The sequence below is a fragment of the Capricornis sumatraensis genome, chromosome 15, assembly GCF_032405125.1.
Source record: "Capricornis sumatraensis isolate serow.1 chromosome 15, serow.2, whole genome shotgun sequence".
Classification (NCBI taxonomy): Eukaryota; Metazoa; Chordata; class Mammalia; order Artiodactyla; family Bovidae; genus Capricornis; species Capricornis sumatraensis.
The window spans coordinates 20,345,573-20,370,164 of NC_091083.1; the positions used below are offsets into that span (position 1 = coordinate 20,345,573).

At 49.7% G+C, this 24,592-nt stretch overlaps 1 protein-coding gene across 1 annotated transcript in view; it reads left to right on the forward strand.

The window, feature by feature from the left end:
- CAMK1D (calcium/calmodulin dependent protein kinase ID) overlaps positions 1-24,592 on the forward strand; it is a 387,071-nt gene that overhangs the window by 359,674 nt on the left and 2,805 nt on the right. Inside the window, exons 7-9 of the mRNA XM_068987483.1 lie at positions 16,055-16,167; positions 17,830-17,908; positions 23,894-23,981. Coding sequence (XP_068843584.1) covers positions 16,055-16,167; positions 17,830-17,908; positions 23,894-23,981 — 280 coding nt within the window. The remainder of the gene's footprint in view (positions 1-16,054; positions 16,168-17,829; positions 17,909-23,893; positions 23,982-24,592) is intronic.

The following is a 24,592-nucleotide window of genomic DNA, read 5'->3' on the forward strand; positions in this document are numbered from 1 at the left end:
GTTGAACTTGAGTCGCCTTTGAGACACCCATTGACTACGGTAAGCACGTGTGAAGTTCAGAAATCTGGGATAGAGATACTGACAGGTTTATTGGGTATGAGCTGAGCAGTAGAATGAATACATCCCACTCCTTATCAGTGCAGTATACAATATAATATTTGGCTGGATTCCCATAGAGCATTAGCAAAGAAATACTGTATTTCTTTGTTTTCATGTTAAGTATAAACTTGATAAGCTGAAACTTGGTTGCCTGGTCATCACTAGCTTTGCTTCAAGGATTGATCTCAGGTTGATTTCATGATTGTGTCAGACTTAAAAGTGGCAGCCTGGGTTTTCATCTTCCTTGGTACCTTCCAGAGCTCAGAGAGTCTCAAGCAGAGAACAAATGGACTTTGGACATCTCACTTATACCTTCCACAATGCTCAGATTATTATGAGTGAAAGGCCAAATCCTAGATATAAATTGCTACATAATAGGGCTCAAATTCATCATTATTGGTGTCAACAACTGGCATTTCTTGAGTACATTCTCTATTCCAGGCACTGTGTGTGGTGCTGAAAATAATCAAGATGACAAAGACAGGATACCTCTCATCAGAGTACAGTGCATATGGTGGGACAAGCAGTTTCCTAAGTAGACTGAGAGACACTCAAGGCTGTCCAGCTCTCATAGTTCCTGGGATGAAACCACCATTGAGGAGGATAGGGTATTCAGGAAGGAGGGACCATCATCCCAAGGCTATCCAGAAGTTTGGGAAAGAGTAACATAAGCAGAGAAGCCAGAGGACAGCGCCCCAACCAGGGGAGGGGTGCAGACACAGGAACTGGGCACGTTTGAGGACCGGAAAATACGCTCTGAAAGGCTCTGACTGGGTTGGTATTCTCGGTTAGAAGGTCGGCTCTGGGCTGAACTCGTGTCGGAAGTGAGAACTCGTGGACCTCACACTCTGGCTATTCCGCATGGGTCTGCCATGCCTGGTCTTCCTATCCCATCCTTGACCTGAAGACTGACGAGGAAGGCTGCTGAGCGGGTCATGACCGATAGGCAGCACACAGAGGAGCCGGTGCTCCCCGGGGGAATCCGTGCTGAGCCTTTGATCGTTCGTGTCTCCTGGCATGGGAAAGAGGTCAGCCTCTGCCATTTTGGGGGTGCAGCAGCGTTATTGCCCCTTGATGAACCCGTCGCCCTGAGATATCAGCTTGTAGCAACAGTGGCTGTGCCAGACACCCCATTTTCTCCTCTCCACATGCCATTCAAACATTCTTCATTTTGTTGATGTAGATCCTTGATAAATCGGTTCTCGTTTGGATCTCCAAGTCATTTATGTTATCTATTATTTGGCAAGAGAAATATTTTTTTTCCTAACAAGGAGACTCATTTTTTAAAAACCCTTTTGGTAGGTCCTTTCCCTGCCAGGAATCTTCCTTTGGGGATCAGGACTTGGGAAAAAAAAAAAAAAAATCTTTGACTGAGTAGCCTAAGCTTCTGGGAAGGATTGAAGATGGAGTAGGCTGGACACCATAATGAATTTGTTGGTGTCCAGTCTGATGAGAAAAAGAGATGCAAGAAGGCAAAGTGGTTATCTGAGGAGCTTTACAAATAGCTGAGGAAAGAAGAGAAGTGAAAGGCAAGGGAGAAAAGGAAAAATACCCAGCTGAATGCAGATTCCAGAGTATAGCAAGGAGAGATAAGACGGCCTTCTTAAATGAACAGTGCAAAGAAACAGAAGAAAACAATTGAATGGGAAAGAATGGAGATCTCTTCAAGAAAATTGGAGTTACCAAGGGAACATTTCGTGTAAGGATGGGCACGATAAAGGACAGAAACAGTAAGGACCTAACAGAAGCAGCAGAGATTAAGAAGAGGTGGCAAGAATATACAGAACTGTTTAAAAAAAAAAAAAGGTCTTAATGACCCAGATAACCATGACAGTGTGGTCACTCATCTAGAGCTGGACATCCTGGAGTGTGAGGTCCAGTGGGCCTTAGGAAGGATTACTACTTAGGAAGCTAGTGGAGGTGATGGAATTCCAGCTGGGCTATTTCAGATCCTAAAAGATGATGCTGTTAAAGTGCTATTCTCAGTGTGTCAGCAAATTTGGAAAACTCAGCAGTGGCCACAAGACTGGAAAAGGTCAGTTTTCATTCCAATCCCAAAGAAAGGCAGTGCCAGAGAATGCTCAAACTACCGCACAGTCGTGCTCATTTCACATGCTCAAAATCATTCATGCTGGGCTTCAGCAGTATGTGAGCTAAGAGCTTCTAGATGCACATCTGGGTTTAGAGAAGGCAGAGAAGCCGCAGATAAATTGCCAACATCTATTGGATCATAGAGAATTCCAGAAAAACATCTCCTTCTGCTTCATTGAGATGCTAAAGGCTTTGTGTGAATCACAACAAACCGGAAAATTCTTAGAGATAGGAATACCAGACTACCTTATCTGTCTCCTGATAAACCTGTATGCAGGTGAAGAAGCAACACTTAGAACCGGACATGGAACAATGGACTGGTTCCACATTGGGAAAGGAGTATGTCAAGGCTATAGATTGTCACCCTGCTTGTTTAACTTATATGCAGAGTACATTATGAGAAATGCTGGGCTGGATGAATCACAAGCTGGAATCAAGATTGCTGGGAGAAATATCAACTACGTCAGATAGGCAGATGATACCATTCTAATGGCAGAAAGCATAAAGTAACTAAAGAGCTCTTGATGAGGGTGAAAGAGGAGAGTGAACAAGCTGGCCTGAAATTCAGAATTCAGAAAACTAAGATCATGGCACCCATCCCATCACTTCGTGACAAATAGAAGGGGGAAGTGTAGAAGTGACAGATGTTCTTTTCTCGGGCTCCAAAAATCACTGAATACAGTGACTGTAGTCATGAAATGAAAAGACACTTACTCCTTGGAAGGAAAGCTATGACAAACCTAGACAGTGTATGAAAAAGCAGAGAAACCGCTTTGCTGACAAAGGTCCATATACTCAAAGCTAGGATTTTTCCAGTAGTCATGTACAAGTGTGAGAGTTGAACCACAAAGAAGGTGGAGCACCAAAGAATTGGTGCTTTAAAAGTGTGGTGCTAGAGAAGACTCTTGAGAATCCCTTGGACAGCAAGGAGATCAAACCAGTCAATGCTAAAGGAAACCAGTCAATGCTAAAGGATGGTTAGGGATAGATTGACCAGATCTGCTGTGGGTGGTGAGGGCGCTTATCCATGCTGTGACCTCTGACCTCTCTGCCTAGAGGAAATCCCAGGTGAATACTCATGCTCATACCCTTGCTTTTTGACTGGCTTCCTACATTGTTCAGTTTTTTAAACTAAGTCACAGAAATAAATTGACCAAGGTACACAGCAGAATTAGCTTTGTAAGAATGGAACTAAGAATGCTTAACCTGGTGCACTGGGTCCATTTTTTGAGACAAAGGATGCTCCTTACCAAGGAACTCATCATTCTTTCCACCACTGAGAGCTGCCCCTTTATGGGCCCGTGTGTCCCCTAGAGACAGCACAAACCCACGCTTCAGCAGGAGAGAACACGATGTGATTATTGAGCCCCAGTGAAACATCCAAGCCTGGGGTATTATGATGGTTCCTATTCTCATTTAATCCTGATAGAAATAATGAGCTGGCATTGTCAGCAGGCAGCAGTCATCATCTTTTCATAAACCTCGCAGACTGGGACATATTGCCACGTCTAGGCCACCATGGGTATATGGTTTTAACCTTGGCTTTAGACATTTAGAAATGAAATCAGATCTGTTGCTTCATCTTACAGATGATCCCAGGGAATTGATTCGTACTAGCCAGACTCCAAAGAGTTTAAAACAAAGCAAACAAAAAAACACAACTGGAATGTCCATTTATTAAATCATAATGAGATGCATGCCCTGCAAAGTAATGAGATATGCATGTCATCAGACTAGCAAGTTCCAGGAGAAAGCAGACTCCAACAGGGAGTTTCCTTAGTGACCAGGGATCAGAGCTGAGGGGTTGGGTGGACTTGGATGGCCTTGGGTGGTTTCATAAAGCCCCTCATGGGCTTCCGGTCACCTCTGTCTCCCAAAAGTGCTTTCTGGCACGGGGGGGACCACTGTTGCCGCATCTCTGGGCAGGGTGGCCGCGTGCAGACGGTTCTTACACCTGCTGCCTCCCTCCACCTTAAAGACCAGCCACCACCCTGCACTCTTCTTTTGTTGTTCTAGCCTCACTGTTTTTATTTCAACAGGCATTGATGTTGGTTATAATTTCCAGGCTCACTGATTTTACTCCTGCATTTCAGTGTGGCTGCTTTTTGAGGAGTCTCAGAAAGATGCCCAATGCTCGCCACCCCCCCCAGTCTATACTGAGCGGACCTTGCGGGTGCCTCAGTGCCATTTGTTTACAAGACCTGCTTGACCATATTTCAGCTTCATCCATGGGTTCATGACCCTCTCTCCGCTGCTTTGGGAGAAGGACTATTAGTGGTCTGTTGACAGTTGGTTCACCGCTGCTGCTGCTAAGTCAGGTCAGTCGTGTCCGACCCTGTGCGACCCCATAGACGGCAGCCCACCAGGCTCCCCCGCCCCTGGGATTCTCCAGGCAAGAACACTGGAGGGGGTTGCCATTTCCTTCTCCAGTGTACAAAAGTGAAAAGTGAAAGTGAAGTCGCTCAGTCGTGCCGACTCTTAGCGACCCCGTGGACTGCAGCCTACCAGGCTCCTCCGTCCATGAGACTTTCCAGGCAAGACTACTGGAGTGGGGTGCCATTGCCTTCTCCGTGGTTCACCTCTAACCCTTAGGAAAGAACCAAGCATAAAATACTCTCTGGTTTCAAGAAGTGGGTGCAGGGATATGCACAGGGTGATGGAGGAAATTTACAGACAGTACCACTGAGGCCAAGAGAAGCTCCATTTTCCACAGTGGTGGGAGCAATTTCCTGCCAGTGACTTTGGGGAAGGTGAAGTTTACCCCATCCGTGCCTTTGTCTCTGCAAAGGCCCAGGTAGAAGCGGGGGTGGGGTGGGGGGCGCCTCCCCATTGGCTCAGCAGTAAAGAATCTGCCTGCAACGCAGGAGATGCAGGTTCGATCCCTGGATCGGGAAGATCCCCTGGAGAAGGAAATGGCAGCCTACCCCAGTATCTTGCCTGGGAAATCCCATGGACAGAGGAGCCTGACAGGCTACAGTCTGTGGGGTCACAAAGAGTTGGACACAACTTAGTGACTAAACAACAACAAGGTAGAAAGGACGCCCAGTGGGAGAAGCAGGAAGGGAATGTCTCCTTTGCCACAGTGTGGCTTCAGGACAAATGGAAAAGCATTTCACTCCCTCTGCTCGCTTACTTCATGTAAGCGTCGTCTCCTGGAGACTGTCATTTAAGTAGCATCTAAATGCTTCAGGATATTTAGCCTGGAGGATGGAAGGCAGGGGATTGACATTTGCTCACTTAACTAACATTTATTGAAACTAATACTTGTTGGGCAATATGGCATGGCTGCTGAAATGGATTCATTACCGCCCTGGCCACACAGGTGCTTCCTGTCTGCCAGAGGCAACAGGCAGTCAACAGATAACTTACAATCTGGTCTTGCTGCCTGTCCCTAAGATGGGCGGCAGGAGCTGCTGGATATGGGGTGGGGGGACTCCCAGGAAGAGATGAGCCTTGAGGAAGGCTCCCCGAGAGTGGCATACAGTGATCTGGACTTGGAAGGATTGTCTTCAAGTATCCACCAGGTTGTCAGGCAGGGGAAATGCTTAATTCTCTAAGACCCAATTATCTAAGGATATGATGTGCTTACTGTGTTGGATAAAAGATGTCTCATTCAATTTGAGACGTAATTTTTTAAAATAAAACTTGGAATAGTTGATCCAGCTTTGAAACTTATGTGTCACCAATACTTAGCGATGGGGAAAGTAAAATCTCTGAATATCAGGATGTTTCATTTGTCTAGCACCACACCGAGTGAATGAAAGAATCCAACTAGGCTTTTATTATGTTTTAAAAGGTTTACGCTCTGGAATGGAGTGTGCCAGCACGGAGGCTGGAGGCAGGTGGTACAGGTTTTCTTTTGGTTAGAAAACCAAAAGCCGCACAGAGAGGAAAGTGGCCGGCTCGCCAGGAGCCGTAATAATAGGAGTCGTGAGTTCAGACCTCTTAGTCTGAGCTGGGTTTCTGACCAGGAAGAGAAGAGATGGAGGTGGGAAGAGGAGAGATACCAGTTCACACCAGCAAGTCTGGAAACGACCATGGAGGTGGTTCAGAGGAGGGACCAGGAGCCCGTGACTCAATGGCAGGTATAGGTGCACCGGGGCTGCTCACAAGACCACACCGCAGCTTCCGACAGGCTTGCCGTGCTCTCACAGTGCACGTCCGAGGATGAGCCTCTGGGGGTGGAAGCAATTTCGAGTCATCCTCACAAGTGCCTTGTGGGAACTTCTCTGGAGGTTCAGGGGTTAAGACTCCACGCTTCCAGTTCAGAGGACATGGGTTCCATCCCTGGTCTGAGAACTGAGAGCCTGCATGCCACATGGCACAGCCAAAAAGTAAAAATTTTTTTGAAAGTGCCTTGTGAGAGAGCTGTTGGAGGCCAGGGACAAGCAAAAAGTGCAATCAAAAGCCAAGGCCAACAGTATGGATGTACAAGACATTTCCCAAGTGTGGCTGTTAGTCTGCACAGATTCGTAACTGCTTACCAAGCAGAACTTGAGAGAGAAGGAAGACGAGGGGATGGAGGAGGGAGACAGGGAGCAAAAACCCCGCAAGATGCACAAGTGGAGTTGGCAATCTGCCCGGGGTTCAGACTCATCAGTTAGCGCTCTTGTTAATCACCTCCAGCCTGGATGTCTGCACTAATTGGTGCAAATTCATCACTTGTGAGAACTAATTCTAGCTGCTAAAAGTTTTGCTGTGTTTCTTCTAACACAACATTCCTGGCTGTTGGAAGCTCCCCTCACTTATCCTCCTCTGACCGCCCCTTCCCCACCTCCAATCCACTGTCAGCAGAGGCTGAGTTGAAAGTGGGTTTGTCTGAACCTCCCTCAGATGTGTTTCCCCTGTGTGCTCACCGCCTAGACTTCCTGGGGATGCTGTCCTTTAGGCTGATGCAAGAATTGAAAAGTTACACATTTGGAAGTAGGTCCCTGGATCATAGCACAGCTTTGGACGATGTCTTGTCCAGCCCAACTCTTTACTGTGGACAAGTTTTATTTTATTATTATTATTATTATTGGTAACTATTTTACTCCAAATGGAGTATGCTGCCAATTTCTCACGCTTGGGGAAGAGCGTTTGTCCTTCTTCCCCTCCTGCCCAACTCCTGGACTTCAGCTCTGATTATATATAAACTTTCTAAGGGGTGTGTGTCCCATCTCCCCTCTATTGTCCCTTTTTTTCCCTCCTCTAGAACTTTCCCGGATCGGCTTCCGCCTTCTCAGCTTTCAAAGTATTAACCAAATCTCAGGGGTAACGGGACATTTGGCCATTGCATTTTACCAGCGGTGCCTTGCTGAAGTCAGCCTGCACATGGTTCTAATATGTGAACCTTCCCTTGTCCCTTTCAGGTTTGCGAGCAGGAAGCTCTGGCATGCACATAAGCAAATCTCTAGTTGCTGAAGTAATTGCAGTACATCTTTGTAAACATTCAGGTCTCACTGGTCATTTTGGTCTACAAATCCGAATAATGTGCTGAAATCTATTTTGCTAAAGGAGCTTTGCAGCTAAGCAACAGAGATTTGACAGCTTAAAAAGCTTTGCTTTATTTTATTATTTTAAAAAATATGTCCTATTAACCAGAGTAAGAGGAACAGAACTCAGATTGCTCAGTATGTGTTCCAGACATTCAGCCAGTAAACACTTGCTGAGTCTCACAGACAGCCAAGACGAAGGGCCAGCTGGTGGCTGCCCAGTGGTTGTCGCACATCCCGCAGACTCTACTATGCCGAGGAGGAAAGCCCAGGTTTGACTGAGTTTTCAAGTGTTTTGCAGAGTCCCACTGGGCCTGGGTTGGCCCTACTCAGTTCCTCTGGTTTGTAATAGACATAGAAGTTTGTTGTTTCGCCCAGTTGCTCTGTTGTTGTTCAGTCGCTAAGTGATGTCGAACTCTTTGGGACCCCATGGACTGCAGCATGCCAGGCTTCCCTGTCCTTCACCGTCTGCTGGAATTTGCTCAACTCGTGTCCATTGAGTCAGTGATGCCATCCAAGCATCTTGTCTGTCGTTCCCTTCCCCTCCTGCCTTCAGTCTTTACCAGCATCAGGGTCTTTTCTAAAGAGTTCACTGTTCGAATCAGGTAGCCAAAGTATTGGAGCTTCAGCATCAGTCCTTCCAGTGAATATTCAAGATTGATTTTTTATAGGATTGACTGGTTTGATCTCCTTGCTGTCCAAGGAGCTCTCAAGAGTCTGCTCGAGCACCACAGTTTGAAAGCATCAATGCATAAAAATACTTTCTTCACTAATATGCCTTTGAGGAATTGTTCTCAGGGAAGCTTGAGCAATTTGCTAGAATTGAGGACTCCTTGGTAAAATGCTGAAAAGCAGGTCTCCAGAACATCCTGTCCGTGCATCCATCACATAACATCATGACTAGAGGTGGCTTCTCTCTCCTTCCCTTCCAGAGCAGTGTAGAAGCTGAGGTCAGGATGTACAGTCATGAATGATTCTGAGACTTGGTACAAAATTTTTAATTATGTTGCTCTGTTTCCACGTTTAGAGGGTAGGACACTGGACTGAGTCCCTTCGGACTCATCGGTTCCTCTCTCCCGCACCCTTGGGTCTTCCTGGTGGTGAGTGGGGTCTCACTGCACAATGTTTCAGCAGAGGGAAGCTGGAAAGTTAGAAGGAGCTGGTGGGATAGAAAAGAGACAAACAAGGGGAGAGGAGGGGTGGGGAGCTGGCATTTAATGATTGTGACGTGATGGGCACTTTCCTATGTTATATCTTTTACCTGTATCCATCCATTCATCTATCTGTGCGTTATATGTAATATAGATTATTATACAGTATATGTGATATATGTTATAATATCTCTTATAATGTGGGTCCTATTTTCATCATTTTACAAAAGAACTTGAGACTTAGAAACAATACATAATTTCCCCAAAGTCACTCCACCAGGCCTTGTTGGAGCCAGAATTTGAATCTGTGTCTTTTATCTCTCTGAATCCCAGGCTGAGGAAGCCGCACCACGAAATGCCTCTGAAAGCTAAGTCAGCCCTCAGGGGACAGGACTTGCAAAGTCACCCACCTCTTCATCTTCACACTCTTCCTCCAGTTAGACTAAAGGGCACGTTCCGGGTTGCTGTCTCCAGATGATGACTCAGTTGTCAGTGTGGACTGCTGCACTCAGAGGCTGTTTGTGTAGAATATTTGCAGTATGTTTGGGCACTTGTGCTGTGTGTGTGTTAGTCGCTCAGTCATGTCCGACTCTGCAACCCCATGGCCTGTAGCCCACCAGGCTCCTCTGTCCATGGAGATTCTCCAAGCAAGAATACCGGAGTGGGTTGCCATGCCCTCCTCCAGGGGATCTTCCCAACCCAGGGATCGACCCAGGTCTCCCTCATTGCAGGTGGATTCTTTACCAGCTGAGCCACCAGGGAAGCCCAGGAGGCACATTTCAGGTGCTCAGGTTTGCTTGTATGTGTTACTTGCTTTCCCAGCTACACTGGGTAAGAGAGCCAGGCCGGAACTTCTGCCCAGCCCTGAGCTCCAGGGTCTGGACAGCAGCTTTGCTATCCTCTGTACCCCCTACAGCAGTGCAGGGGAGCCAAGCACTGAACTAGGGCTACCGGATGTGACCTTATTGGGGTTTGTTTGATTCAGCAAAGACTCGAGTTCACTTTTCTTCGTCCCTCTCTCCCACTGATGGGCCTGTCTTTCTAGAAGGCAGGCTGGGGTAGGACATTAGGTGTTGATCTCCTAACTGTAAGAACACAGCTGTCCAGAGCTGCTTCCCCGAGGAGGGCTGTGTCTATTGAAAAGAGAGGTTGGACTTGCCAGATGCTGTGGTGACACGTTGGGGCTGTCGCTGGTCCCTTCTCTGTTCTCCACCGTGGTTGACGCAGCCCCCGTGGTCCACACTGGAGGCCAGGGAGGCATCCTGGCCTTCCCTTTCTCCGTAGCTAATCAGCTCATCTTCCTGTTTCCCCTCCGGACTCCTTTTGGAATCCATTCCCCGACTGCTGCCACCGTCTGTGCCTCTGGTCCTTCCCTTGTCTGCTCACAGCGGCTGACTTACCTTCCTGCCTCGCACCCATCCTCCGCCCAGCTACAAAGTCAGTTGCTCACATGCTCCCCTGCTCTCTGTGCTAAGTCACTAAGTCCTGTCTGATCCTTTTTTGACCCCATGAACTGTAGCCTGTCAGGCTCCTCTGTCCTTGGAATTGTCCAGGCAAGAGTACTGGAGTGGGTTGCCATTTCCTTCTCCAGGGGATCTTCCTGACCCAGGGATCAAATCCATGTCTCCCACTTGGCAGGTGGATTCTTTACCACTGAGCCACCTTTATCCGTTTATCCATCAGTGGACACAGATTGTTTTCACATCTTGGCTACAGTGAACACAGGAGCACATATAACTCTTCATGGCACTGATGTCTTCTCCTTTGGGAATATATCCAGAAGAAGGATTCCTGGCTCATGTGGTGGTTCCATTTTTAATATTTGGAGAACATCCATATCATTTTCCATAGTGGCTGCACCATTTTGCATTCTCACCAACAGTGGGCAAGGGTTCCATTTTCTCCACATCCTAACGCTAGGTAACTTTTATTATTTTTTTGTTGATAATAACCATCCTAACAGGTGTAAATGTAATAACTCATTGCCTGTCACTACTTCTGATACCAGCTCCTTCCTGTCTTCTCTGTATCTGTCTCTCAAACCAAAAGTCAATAAGGAAAAGCAGAACCTTAAATCAGGTCTAAGAAATATGCAAGAAGTTAGAAGGCTGCAGTGAATCATGACAGTAAAGTTACATAAAAGGGGAAAGAGGTACCAACTGATTGATTGTTATCTGGAAGTCTTTTCAGATAACCCTGATATTGTCCAAGGACAAAGGAGGAGGTGGAACATCCCTTAATTTAGCACAATTAATGCAGTCAAGTCTCAGGACCACTCAGTGGAAGCTCTAACACTATCACATCATTTCATTTTCCAAGAATAACTGTGCCTTGCTGGACCAGCTATGGTTGGCCGAGGGTAATTTTCACTTTCATTTATGTTAACAGCCCTCACATGGAAAACTTCCTCCATGAGACTTGTCCACAAAACGGTAGTGGCATTTTAGGTAACCCAATGCATTCTCTCTACAGACAGAGGCCAGGTTGCTCCCAGCACCTGGCCTTGCTCACTGGGTTCTTCTGGAATGTCCGTCAGTGGCACCAAGCTTTGCTGTTTTCCCACCTTCCGGGAGGGTGGTGTGCAGGAGGGAGGAGTCGGGGTGAGTGAGGACCCCGACGGCGCCCTGGGCTGTGCTCCAGTGGGTGCTCCTGTGTGCTTCCTTCATCCTTGTCTCTCTTTCAGAGCCCAGCCAGAGGGCTCAGCAGCCAGCAGTGAAACCCCCTCTTCAAGAGCTTGTTTGCTCCTCCAAACATTGACCCAGGAACTGCCACAGGTAGACCCTGAGCTGGGCACTGGAAGTCCAAGAAGAAGGCAAAATATGAGACATGGTCCTGCCTTGAGGGGGGTGTGGAGGTCAGGGCAGTGTGCCTATAGGAAGGGTCACAACAGAGCTCTGTGCGCTGCCATGGGACACAGAGCAGGGCACCCACACTGCCCGGCAGCAGAGGACTGGGTCTTCCTAGTAACACCCTAGCTGGGATGTGCCAGTTGGAACGGGCCAGGGGAGGGCAGCCCAGCTAGAGTGCAGCCCAGAAATAAAAAGTGCTCGGTGGACTGCAAACCAACCCTGCTAAGCATCTTAGCAGCTAGACCCAGTGTCTGGGAAATGGGGAAGTCAGGTCCAGTGGCCGGGCTCTATTTGCAGTTGAAGGGGCCAGTGGACAAAGGAAAGGGCCTGCAGAGAGAATTCAAAGTCAAGACTGAAACCTAAGGTTCAGTTCTCAAGCCTCCTTCCCTTTAGTGAACAAGCAAGACAGTTAAGAACACAGACCCGGAATCAGACAGACAGGGCTCGTGTCCCAACTTCGCTGCAATTTAGCTTCTCTGCCTTTAACATGAGAATTATACAGGGCTCTGGTGTGAAGGGACCGCAAGGAATAGCACCGTGACCTTGAGACTGATGGCAGCTGAGCCGTAATTGCCCCCAGACCCTCAGTGATCAGGGAGGGAGGAAGCAGTTAGCCCGCCCAAGGGAGAGCCTGGTAGAGCCCCCTCCCTGGGAGCAGCACGGCCCTTGGCTCAGTGCTGTAACCAGCCTGAGTCTCAGGTGGAAGGGGCCAGGGCATCGCCCTGCCCTGCCCTCCTCCCTCCCCCCGCCATCTTCCCTGGGGTCCCTGCTGGCTGACCCCCCAGCAGATGTCAGAGAATTCAGCCCTCAGCAACCCTCCATACAGGCCAGCCTCCCGGGGACGGAGCGGAGTGGAGGGTGGCTCTGCAGGTCCAGGCAGGCTGTCAGAGATGCACCCCTCCTGGGGGAGTGAGGTTTAAGTGAGAGGATAGAGCAAAGCGCGAGGTAGGACTTTTGACCCCGAATAAGTGTTCGGCTGAGGCTATACTAGAACCCAGCGTACAGCTGTGTACGTGTGCCAGAGGAGATGAGACGACAGACGGGAGCAGCAGAGGGAAGGCGGGAGGGGTAAGCATGCTCCCTGAATGGCCCTCCGAGGCTGGAATGGACACGAGTGGGGAGCTGGTGGAGCCGGGTTGCTGGCACTGGGGGGACCATCTGTCGTGGGCAAGTTCAGATGTTACTCTGAACCACGGGCTTCTTGGCCGAGAACAATTGGGAATGGCTTTGTCGTCTTTGAGAACCTATCAATTTGTAGATTATTTAGCTGGTTTGATATGTAAAATGTGAACACAGAGATGAAAACAAAACCTGCAAATGGGCAGGCCCAGGACTGTGGAAGTCAGCGTCCTGCATATGGAGATAGAAACATCTCAGAGTTGTCATTTCTGCTAACTGAACCTGCCACACAAACCACTCATGAAATAGCCTTGCCTGGGAGCCCTGTGAAATTTCTAGGTCTAAGGAAGATTTTACAACCTCTCCTTGCCCTTCCATTCTGTTTCAATCCCTGTTTTAAAACCTTCTTTCCTAATTTTAACTTAGTCCTCAAGCTCCACCCGTTTCCTTTCTTTCCATTCTCAGTGAAAGTGAAAGTCGCTCAATTGTGTCCGACTCTTTGCGACCCCATGGACTATTTTATTTTAGTCCATGGAATTCTCTAGGCCAGAATACTGGAGTGGGTAACCTTTCCCTTCTCCAGAGGATCTTGCCAACCCAGGAATTGAACCCAGGTCTCCCACATTGCAGGCGGATTCTTTACCAGCTGAGCCACCAGAAAAGCCCAAGAATACTGGAGTAGGTAGCCTATCCCTTCTGCATGGGATTTTCCTGACCCAGGAATCGAACTGGGGTCTCCTGCATCGCACGTGGATTCTTTACCAACTGAGCTATCAGAGAAGCCCTCCATCCTCAGTACCGAAACACAAACAGTATTTTGTGTTTCCCCTCCCCAAAAGAGCTAAAACCAGAAGAAATCAGATTACTTTAAGAAGATTGCCACATGAAGAATAAATCTTTCTTGAAATTTTCTTAAAGATTTTTATTCCCTTGAAAGCCGAACTGTAAAATAAAACACACTCTGTTGTTAACAAACAGAAACCTCACGTATCTACAAGTTCACTGTTTTCCAGGATGAACTAACATTTCGCTCTGTCTGTGTTTCCTAATATGCACATTTCGTTTACCCTAAATCCTCGTTATGGGAAGCATTTCTGCGTCTGTCTCTCAGCCCCAGGCTTTCCTGGGAAGTGAAATATGGGCTTCGTGGTTTCAGAAGCACTGGCTCTCACTCATTTCGCCAAAAGCAGCAAATCTTTAAAAATGAAATTTTCCAGGCTCCTAGCCCCTAAACCAACCCTGTAGGGAGAGATGGTTTTGAATCTTATCGGCCCACAGAATGTCTCACAGCATTTAAAAGTGTCGTCAGCCTTTCCCCTATACAGCAGAGGCAGCGAGGCTGTGCAGAGTGCAGGAGCGGCTGAAAAAATGTCCTGAAAGTTGTGTTTTGGACCTTTCTTAAATTTCTTACGTGCCGACAGCCTCAATCCCTCAAAGGCCTGGAGCCTGTTGATGCCTGTTCCCTTGTTCTCATTAAACTGGTCTCTCGGCTGTAGCTGTGCTTTGAACAACACTGGACTGCGTGGGAAGATTCCGGGCTCATCTGGGGGCAGGACTCTCTCACGGTGGCTGCTGCCACCCTGGGGGTTGTCTCAGGCCCGGAACCAAGTTCTGTGCCATCCAGCTCTTTGCCTGGCCTTCTGGAATCCAGCCTTGCCCTCTGCTCTGTCCATCACAGTCACAGCCTAAATCTCACCCCTTTCTGATGTCCAGTCCCAACCAGGGCCTGTCTGCCCCGTCCCTCCCTCCCGCCCCCAGGCCTCAAGCATGGACCAGATCTTTCCCTTGGTCTCCCAGCCAGTCAAGGGCTTCAAGGTGGCTCTAGCAGTAAAGAACCCACCTGCCAATGCAGGAGATGCCAGAGACAAGGGTTCAATCCCTGGGTCAGGAAGATCTCCTGGAGGAGGCCAGTGGAAACTGACTCCAGTATTCTTGCCTGGAGAATCCCATGGACAGGGGAGCCTGGCGGGCTGTATTCCATGGGGTTGCAAAGAGTCTAACGTGACCGCAAAGAGTCTAACATGACTGAAGCAACTTAGAATGCACACAAGCACAGCCAGCCAAACAAATTGGGGGAAAGCAGCACAGAGCCACGGCATCGTAAAGCCAACAAGAATGTTAGGAATTTTCCAGTCTGTCCTCTTTTGTGTTTAGATGAGGACATCTTGGTCCAGAAAAATGTATCACTGGCCTATTAGTGGTGAAGGTCACGTCAGAGCTGGTAGCAGACCTGGGTGGGAGAACCCACAGTTTCATGGCACAAGTTGCATTAGGGGTATTTAATAAAAATTCCCTATTGTGACTGTCAGTACCTCCAGAACTAGAAGTTTTCTCTACCAACATCCTAAATAATTTTTTTTTTTGACTGCCTGCCCCTCACAACTTGTGGGATCTCAGTTCCCTGAACAGGAATGGAACCCAGGCCTGCTGTAGTGAAAGCTCCAAGTCTTAACCACTGGACCTAGATTATCTTTGAAAATTCAATTTTAAGGGTTCATTGAGGAACAGGTCATGGTATTATAACTTACATCAGCTTCTGCTTATTACATGTTAATGGGAGAAATTGTAACCTTTCAGATACCCAGGTTGGATGTGGCAGGGTGAAACTGTGCATTTGGGGGCCACTTATGGCAACTTGGTTAGTCAGGTTTGTAAAATTTCCCTATTGTGCTGTGATTAAATAAAGTGAACCTGGAAGGGTTCTAAAATGTATTTGTTGTCATTTTAGTCCCTAAGTCATGTCTGGCTCTTTTGCAGTCCTATGGACTGTAGCCCGCCAGGCTCTTCTGTCCATGAGATTTCCAGGCAAGAATACTGGAGTGGGTTGGCATACCTAAGGGATGTTTCCAACCCAGGAATCGAACCTGCATCTCCTTCATTGAAGGCAGATTCTTTACTGCTGAGTCACCAGGGAAGCTCTCTATAGAGTACACCGAACATACCTTCTGTTTGTTTCCTTAACCTGTTTTCTACTGGGGATATCACAGGGAGTAACGTTTAAGAAACGTTCAGAAACGTTTAAGGTGAGCTCAGTGTACATGTTCACCCTCTGCCACCACCTGGGTTAACCCTTTTTGCTGCCTGAGAAATCAGTGTTACTTCTGTGCCACGTGAACCCACAGAAGGTTTGGATTCTTGGCTGAGATTGTGTCTGCAGCACACGCAGTGCAAGTTTCTGCACTCGACCGAAGACAGCTCTTCCTCCAGGCTGGACATCGAGCCACCACGTGGAGCTTGCCGGTTCAGATCCTCACGACTTCTTGTCTTCCAGGCTCTGCGGCTACCCTCCTTTCTACGACGAAAATGACTCCAAGCTCTTTGAGCAGATCCTCAAGGCGGAATATGAGTTCGACTCCCCCTACTGGGATGACATCTCCGACTCCGGTAGGTCTCATGGCTCGCGGACCCCTACACCCAGACCACCTGCATCTCCGACAGGCCCTGACGGCTCAGAATGGTGCTGAGCTAACACTTTGAATTGACTTGTGAGCAGGGAGAGGCTTGGGCCATGTGCCCCAGCCGGGCTGGGGCGGGGACTCACTCCTGCCCTCCTCAGCCATACGCTGCTCTGGGTGCTCTGCAGTGAGACGGTGTTTGCTGTTGTTTACTTGCTCAGTCATGTCCGACTCTTTGCGACCCCATAGACCGCAGCATGCCAGGCTTCCCTGTCCTTCACCACCTTCCGGAGTTTACTCAAACTCCTAAACTCCAGGAGACAATGTTAGCTCATGTTTACTGAGCGTTTACTGTGTGCAAAGAACCGTAAGCTCCAGATGTGTGCTAGCTCACCCAGTCCTCAGGACAGGACAACCTGTCAGGTAGGGAGTCCTGTTAGCCCCATTTGACAGATAAGGAAACTGAGACCCCAGAAGGTGAAATAACCTGACTGAAGCCACACAGGTAGTAAGTAACAGAGATGGGGCTTGAACCCATACCTTCAAGCCAGAGCCTGCATCTCAGCTACTGTGCCACAGGAAACATTCCCAGGGAAGTTCACCATTTCCCGCTCAGGGAGAAAGATCAAACCCAAGGCCCACAAGAGCAGATCAAACGTCTCTAACTTCACCTTCCTTCCCAACAGATGAGGACGGTGACACTACGCCCCCCACTCTGGCAGGTGGCATAAGGATCAAATGAAACAACGAACCACCTATCCAAATATCACACTGTGTTACTTGCATTGTTTCCTCCTAACTGGAAATGCCCTGCTTTCTTCCTCAGTCTTCTAAAACCTGGGATGGGGCTGTGGTTCTTCAGGAAAGAGCCGCATGGGGACCGGTTTACTTCTGAGCTGGGAAGGGCACAGCTGTCCCCCAGAAGTCCAGTCCTGCGGGCAGTGAGCTGCTGGGCCCGCGAGGTGACAGATTTCCCCCCCGGCACGTGTCATCCCCCAGTTCTGGGACCCAGCCCCTCCCCCACCCCCGTGCGCTCAGCGTCCTGCCCTGGCCACACCCACTCCTGGGCCTCCAAGCAGTTCCTCCTCGCCACCAGGGCGCACCTCCTCCTCATGATTTCCTGCTGGCTGTTTGTCATCATCCACGGGGGCTGCAGGGGGCGCTTCTGGCGGGCTGTGTGTCCGCAGCCGCAGGGCTGGCCCAAGCCCTGGGGAGCCTAGTGGGTGCTTGGGCGATTTTGTTGAATCAGTGATGTCTTAACATGGAGAAGGCGTCAACAAAACAGCTCCCTGAGGCAGCGGTGAGCTGAGTGAGAGGCGCCTGGTGACAGGGATTGTTCATCTCTTCCCTGGGCCACGGGTGCCACTAGCTGCCTGCCAGCGGGAAGGGACCCAGAGCCAGGAAGGCGGGTCCCAGGCCAGGCTCAGCTGCCTCCTGGTTCACTGCCTCACCACTCAGAACCTCAGATCTCAGCTTCTCTTTTCCCCAAACACGGGTACCGCCTGCCTTTTGTCCCAGGTCCCTGGTGGCTGTGGAAGGCTGGTCTCCTATTTGTCATGGTGCCCTGGATACTCCCAAAGACCCACTGGCATCTTACTGTCGCATCTCAGGCACACACTGATTCCTCTCCTTGCGCCTTCTCTTCGAACAGCAAAAGACTTCATTCGGAACCTGATGGAGAAAGATCCGAATAAAAGATACACCTGCGAGCAGGCAGCTCGGCACCCATGGTAAGAACAGCACCCACTCGAGGGGCCAGTCGGCTGGGTCTCTACTGTGAAAACGACGGGTGAGGCTTGGCGTCCCGTCGGGCCAGCCGCTTTCTTCCTTTCCCCACCCAGCCTTGGAGGACACGGTCTCTGAAGGCACTGATGACAGATGCACAAGAAATAGCTGTAGCTTTTTCACCTTATGTGAGATATTTTAGGCTCGTTTTTATTGAAGGTAATCCCCCAAGGAGGCTTTAAGAGCGGAGTTTTATTTCTTGAGCTTATTACTTAGCCAGTAAGTGGATTGAGGTTATATGTTCTTTTTCTTTTAAGATGCTTTTCAAGTTAGTGTTTCATTGCCTCCAGTGGGATGAATTGATAGTTTACGACATCCTGGACTACATTTCCTGTGGTTCCCTGAAAGTGAAGTTGCTCAGTCGTGTCCGACTCTCTGCGACCCCGTGGACTGTAGCCTACCAGGCTTCTCCGTCCATGGGATTCTCCAGGCAAGAATACTGGAGTGGTTTACCATTTCCTTCTCCAGGGGATCTTCCTAACCCAGGGATCGAACCCGGGTCTCCCACATTGGAGGCAGACGCTTTAACCTCTGAGCCACCAGGGAAGCCTGAAGCCACCTTGTTTCTGTGCCACTTACTAGGGTTGAACCTGGCGACTTTGGGTTTATACTTCTCTGAGCCTTAATTTTCTCATCTTTCAAGTGAGGATGATGGTACCTAGTTTGGGGGGTCAGTGTAAGCAGTGTCTGAGATCACGTGCACACACAGAGGGTTTAGCACATCTGGCACATAGCAAATGCATCATTAAGCTCTTCTTATTAAAGCATCATGAGCCTCCTTCTTTAGACAAACACCAGGAATAGTAAAACAGCCAGTACAATATGCAGACTGTTGATGCTGGCAGAGGGGCAAGGCAGGGCTGAGAATCAAGCAGGACTTCACAGAGATGCCTGCTTTGTGCTATGAGAGAGCTGTCATCAGGCACCTAGGGTGGGGCAGGGATTCCAGGCTGCATGAGCCTCCTGGGCTGGGCCTGGGGGCTTACACTGTACACCCATCCGTGAAGCTGCAGCATTTAGTGAGAGTGGACGGGGAGAACTGAGAGACGAGCCTGGAAAGGAGAGACCCAGCAGGTTCTGGGGTGAGCTCCAGCTGGGGCCAGTGGACCCCAGTCCTGGACTCGGGCTGTGCTATGTGAACCAGCTCTTTAAACTTTGGACCTCACCTGTGGCTCTGAGATGGGAAATAACAGTGGAATGTATCCTAGAGGGATTTTTAAGGGAGAAAATGAGATAATCCATGTGAAGAAGAGTACCTAATAATCTCCAATCTATTGGAATTCTTTTGCTTTGGGGCAGTGGGGACCCCAGACAGGTTTTAAGCTGAGTGATCAAATTTGCATTTTCAAAACCTCAGCCTGGCAGCAGGATTGGGGACTAGGCATGGGAGGGGCCAGGAGGGGCAGAGCAGTCATGTGGAGAGGGCTGGCCCCAGGAGGGTGGAGGTGGTCTGCCTAGTGTCCTGGGAATGCAGGGAGAGGGTGAAGACAGGCCAGGGGTGGGGAAGCTACGGGTTCTGCTCTGACCTGTGGAAACAGTGAGGTTATTCCAGATTGTCCAGTTCAAGGGGCTGGGAGGATGCTGTGCTGGGGGAACAGGTAGGCTGGAGTGAAAGAGAACGAGGGTGCTGTGTCATCTTGATGCCGATCTGTTCTGGTGGGTGCTTTGCAGAATGAGTCTGGAGCTCAGGAAAGAGATCAAGTCTGAGATGACTTCAGGGTCATCAGCCTGGGTCACATTGAGATGTATTGGCATGTGAGCTGCACAAATAAATGCCTCCTTACTTCAGAGGTGGGGATTTTTCCCCCATGTTTTATAATTCTTACTACGCATTTCAGAATTCCCAGAAAGTCAAGTGTCAGGAAATGGCAAAGACAGATGGTTTGACTCAAGCATTCTAGAAACACCCCGCTTGCCTGCATTTACAATATACCTGTTTCTCATATGTAAAGCTGCCAAGGCAACTTGAAAACACGGATTCAACTGAGAGCTTGCAGGATGTGAGACGTGGCTTTACCAGCATCCCCGTTCTGGAAACCATGGTCCCAGTTCACGGATGACACCCGGAGAGCATCATCGCTTACTCTGCACTTGCTCATCCAACTGAGCCAAGGCCGGTTGGCTTGGCTAGGGCAGGGCCTCCCCTTAGCCCAAAACAGACCCCTCCAGGCAGGACAGGGCTCCTTTCCAAGCTGTCCTTGCAGAGGGCAGTCAGCCCATCTCAGCATATGTTCCCCAGCCCCACACAGGAGGCCTTGCCTTCCTCTAAGTGATGGACAGTCAGGAGCCAACTGAGTGCTGGCTGATGGCTAAAGAGCAGGATGGGAATCCAGTCCCAGTGACAGGGAAGCACCTTGATGAGGTTTGTTTACTTCATTTGGATTGTTTTGAGCCTCTGCCTCCAGTTTCAGTGACAAGCAAACCACAGTGATGATCCTGGGGGTCAGCAGGTGACTCCAGGTGACCCCAGGTGACACTCAGCCAGTCCCCAGGGCAACAGGAGTTTGCCCTCCTGGAGGGACGTTGTGTTGGCCCAGCCAGCGGCTATCTGAAGCTCTCCTCAGTGTTCATGGAGACCCCTCCCTTCCCCGGGGCTTCAGGCAGCTGAGCTGCGGTAACTGCAGAACTGGGAAGGATCCCAGGGGTCTGGGAGACACACTAGGCAACACCAAGCCTGTCTTGAGCAAGTGGTTAGAAATACGCACAATCAGAGCTATGTAGGTACTAATAGAACAGACTGTTGTTATTTTTTAGTTGCTTGGTCGTGTCTGACTCCTTCGCAACCCCGTGGACTATAGCCTGCCAGGCTCCTCTGTCCATGGGATATCTCAGGCAAGAATAATGGAAAGTGAAAGTGAAGTCGCTCAGTCATGTCTGACTCTTTGTGACCCCATGGAGAGTGTAGCCTACCAGGCTCCTCTGTCCATGGGATTTTCCAGGCAAGAATACTGGAGTGGGTTGCCATTTCCTTCTCCAGAAGATCTTTCCGACCCAGGGACTGAACCCGGGTCTCTCGCATTGTAGGCAGACGCTTTACCATCTGAGCCACCAGGAAAGTCCTGAGAATACTGGAGCGGGTTGCATTTCCTTCTCCAGGGGATCTTTCCGACCCAGGGATTGAACCTGTGTCTCCTGCACTGGCAGGTGGATTCTTTATCATTGAACCACCTGGGAAGCCCAGAATAGACTGTATACAAAGTATCACAGCACCAGAAAGTGGGGAGAGGAGTTTGATGTCCTGTGTGTGGTGAGAAAGAGCCAGGCAGGCCTGACAGAGCATGACTGATATAAAGGCCATCTCCAGTTAGTCGAGAGGCGAGAGCTGGGAAGCAAGAGAGAGTCGGGGACCCGGGTGAAATAGAGGTGCCTGTAGCTTCACATGTGTGCACAGAAGCATCAGGAAATTCTTCTGTATCTGAGGTGTTGTTCAGTTCCTAGGACAGTCGAGGTGACGTCTCTGCTCCCTTCTAGTTCTAAGATGCTGTGCCTCTGGTTTTGCCGGTGAACAATGCTGAAGCTGGGAGTGCTGAGCATCCCACGTTATCCTTGGGAGCTTCCTGGCTGCTGGGAGTGATGCCTGTTTGAGGAAGGTGGTCATGAGCTGTCATGAGCCAAGGTGGCTGGCTTCACCTCCAAGCCGGGTGTTTAACAGGGGCCTCTGGGGCACTGTCTGTCCTGCTGGGTCCTTCGCCAGTGGCAGCACGCCTGGGCACTTTGGGAAGTGAGCACAGGACTTTGCCAGAACAACCGAAGGTTTGCATTTTCTTCCGCTCTCAGCTGGGCTCACCCACAGGGAAGGGCGGCTCTCTGACACCGCCCCCGCCACCCCCGCCCCAGCCTGTTTGGTTTGGAGGGAACTCTGCCTTGCAGCAGTGCTTAGTCCGAGGAGTTCTGTCTTTCCAGCCACATCTGCCCCCAGGTTTCCAAGAAAGAGTTGGCCACCGACAGGTGGAATTGGTGTTCTTTTCTGAGGATGTAGCTGTTACAAGAGGCGCAGGAGGAAGCGCATGAGCCCCCCAGGAGAAGAGGCTTCATGACATGTCTGCTTCCTCGGGTTTGTTCATTCAGATATTTCTCTTCACTGATGTGTATCTGGGGAAAGGGGGCTATTGACAGTTGTTGGAAATGGAAACCTAGGGCCTCCCTGGTGGCTCAAATGGTAAGAAAAATCCACCTGCAATGCAGGAGACCTGAGTTCGATCCCTGGGTTGGGAAGATCTCCTGGAGAAGGGAATGGCAACCCACTCTAGTATTCTTGCCTGGAGAATCCCATGGACAGAGCAGCCTGGCAGGCCACAGTCCTTGGGGACTATACTTCACTTAAAAAAAAAAAAAAAAGTGAAAAGGAAATGGAAACCTCGCTGGCTTAGGTTCATTTCTGAGCGTCATCTGAGCTGTGTATTTTCGGCCCTGCTGGGAAAACCAGAGGAGTCTACTGAGGGGGCCTTGCGCTGAGCTGGGATATGAGACTGTATTCTAAACTTAGACCCAGCCTGAACAGAGTTCCCTTCCAGAGTGCACCAGCCATGTTTTCAGTTCTAGTGAGAGAGGCTGGTGGTGGGAATGTGTATTTCATACAGCAGCGGTTTCTTCATTTCATGTCCTGAAGTGAATGGACACAGCAGTCTGTGTCCAGGCTGGCCTGTATCCCGGGCTATATGAGTCTGAGACCCGGCCAACTCCCTCACCCACGGGTCACCTTCCAGCCAGAAAGGATGGTCAGTGTCCCCGGCATCTGTCTACCCCTTAACTTTTCCGAAATCCAAGAAATTATTTCTGAAGCATCGGAAGTCAGCTTAAAATTGAATAGTTTGGTGCTAAGAGAAAGGGAAGATGGGTGGATTCAAGCCCAGAAAAGAATAAACAAAACAGTTTCCTGTGAGATTGCCAGAGAATGGGGGTGGGGGTCGAATGTCGAGTGAGGGTGGTGTGGAGGTGGAGAGGGATGTGAGGGAGAGGGATGGGCTGGAGAGACCCCCAGGCCATCAGTGAGACTGGAGTCTGCAGGCCCAGAGAAAAGAGGGAGGCGCAAGAACAGATTGGGGTCAGGGGAGGAGGGAATTAGGGAAGAAAGGGAGGAGAGGGATGGCAAAGCAGAGGGAGGAAGTGATAGGATGAGCAGGACTCCGAGGGTAGGAGGCAAAGACCAAGCCTGCCTTTCTTCCCTGTAATAGAAAGCCAAGGTCAAGCAGGAATGACATCAAGATTGCCCAGTGATGTCAGGGACCCAGTGGGATCTAGGGGGCCGTGGTCCTTGCAGTTCTGAGGACTTCTCAAGGAAATGCAGGAGAAGGTGTGCCAGTCAGGGCTGAGCTGAGACTGGGGTCCTGTCACCGAGGACAGAGCAGATAAGGGGCCCCGAGGGTGGGAGCAAGAGTGGAACATGGCAGAACTTAGCTTAGCCGGGATAGAGTCAGAATGGAGCGGTGGGCCCGGGACGGCGAGTGGTCCGTGGACCAGAGGCTCTGGTGATGCCAGGGAGAGGGGCCGGTGGGAGGAAGCTGGGAGGTCAGACCAGGTGGCGGACCTGCTTGCAGCCTCAGGGGTGAGGCCTAGCAGGTAGAAAGCTGGGGGAAAGGGAGGGGAGCTGAGCCCAGGCTGTGTGGTCCATGTGGACTCTGAAGCTGCAGGGATGGCGGTGACAAGGGGAGACGGGGAAGCCAGGCAGAGCGGTCTACCATGACGGTGCTGCCCGAGCCCGGAGGGGTGCGGAGAGGAGGTGGGTCGGGGCTCGGAGTGCGGTGGTGGTGGACTGTGAACATCGCAACCAGAGCCGTGGGGGTACAGGCCACCCCCTTGGCAAACCTGCAAAGGGGACAGGACATGGCTTCGCCAAGAAAGCATGGGACCCCGTGTCAGAGCCCACACCCCCCCTGCCACCCCGCTGCCTACAAAACCCTTCTGAAGAAGCATCTTTGCCTTGGTTTCAGGATCGCTGGTGACACAGCCCTCAGCAAAAACATCCACGAGTCGGTCAGCGCCCAGATCCGAAAGAACTTCGCCAAAAGCAAGTGGAGAGTAAGTGCTCATTTCCTCCATTCCCCGTGAACTTGACCGCTCAGACCTGCCCTATGGCTGGAGGGCTGCTTCTTTCTAAAGGTTGTTCTCACCCAGGAGGTCTGATGAAAATTCCCAGAACCTCACCCAAATAATGGTGCTGATTTTAAGTAGTAAAGATTAAGACTCGAAGAGAGCATCGAGGTGTGAGAAGGATAAAGTATATGATTTAATATCTTCCTTCTGAGATCCAGAAACAGCAATATTGCCAGTGCTTCCTCATTTGCAGTTTCCTAAGAAATCCCTGTTGTCTTTCTTCACTTTGCTGGAACTTTAAGGAATTGACTTTTATTAAAAAGTGATATAAAAATGGAAAGGGGAAACAGGAAATCTCAATTGAACTTATCACTACATTCCAGTAAAAATGTGATAGACTTAAACCATTAGCCTATGTCCTCATAAGCATGGGTAATTAAGAGCTGGCTATTTTTCCATGAGAGCCAACAAGTAGACACTATGCAGATAATAATTCCATTGAATTACTTTATTCACAGGAAATGCTGTTATTTAGGGCAAAAACACCAATAAGCAGAAATGAAAACTCTTAAAAATACGATGTTAAGGTACTGCGT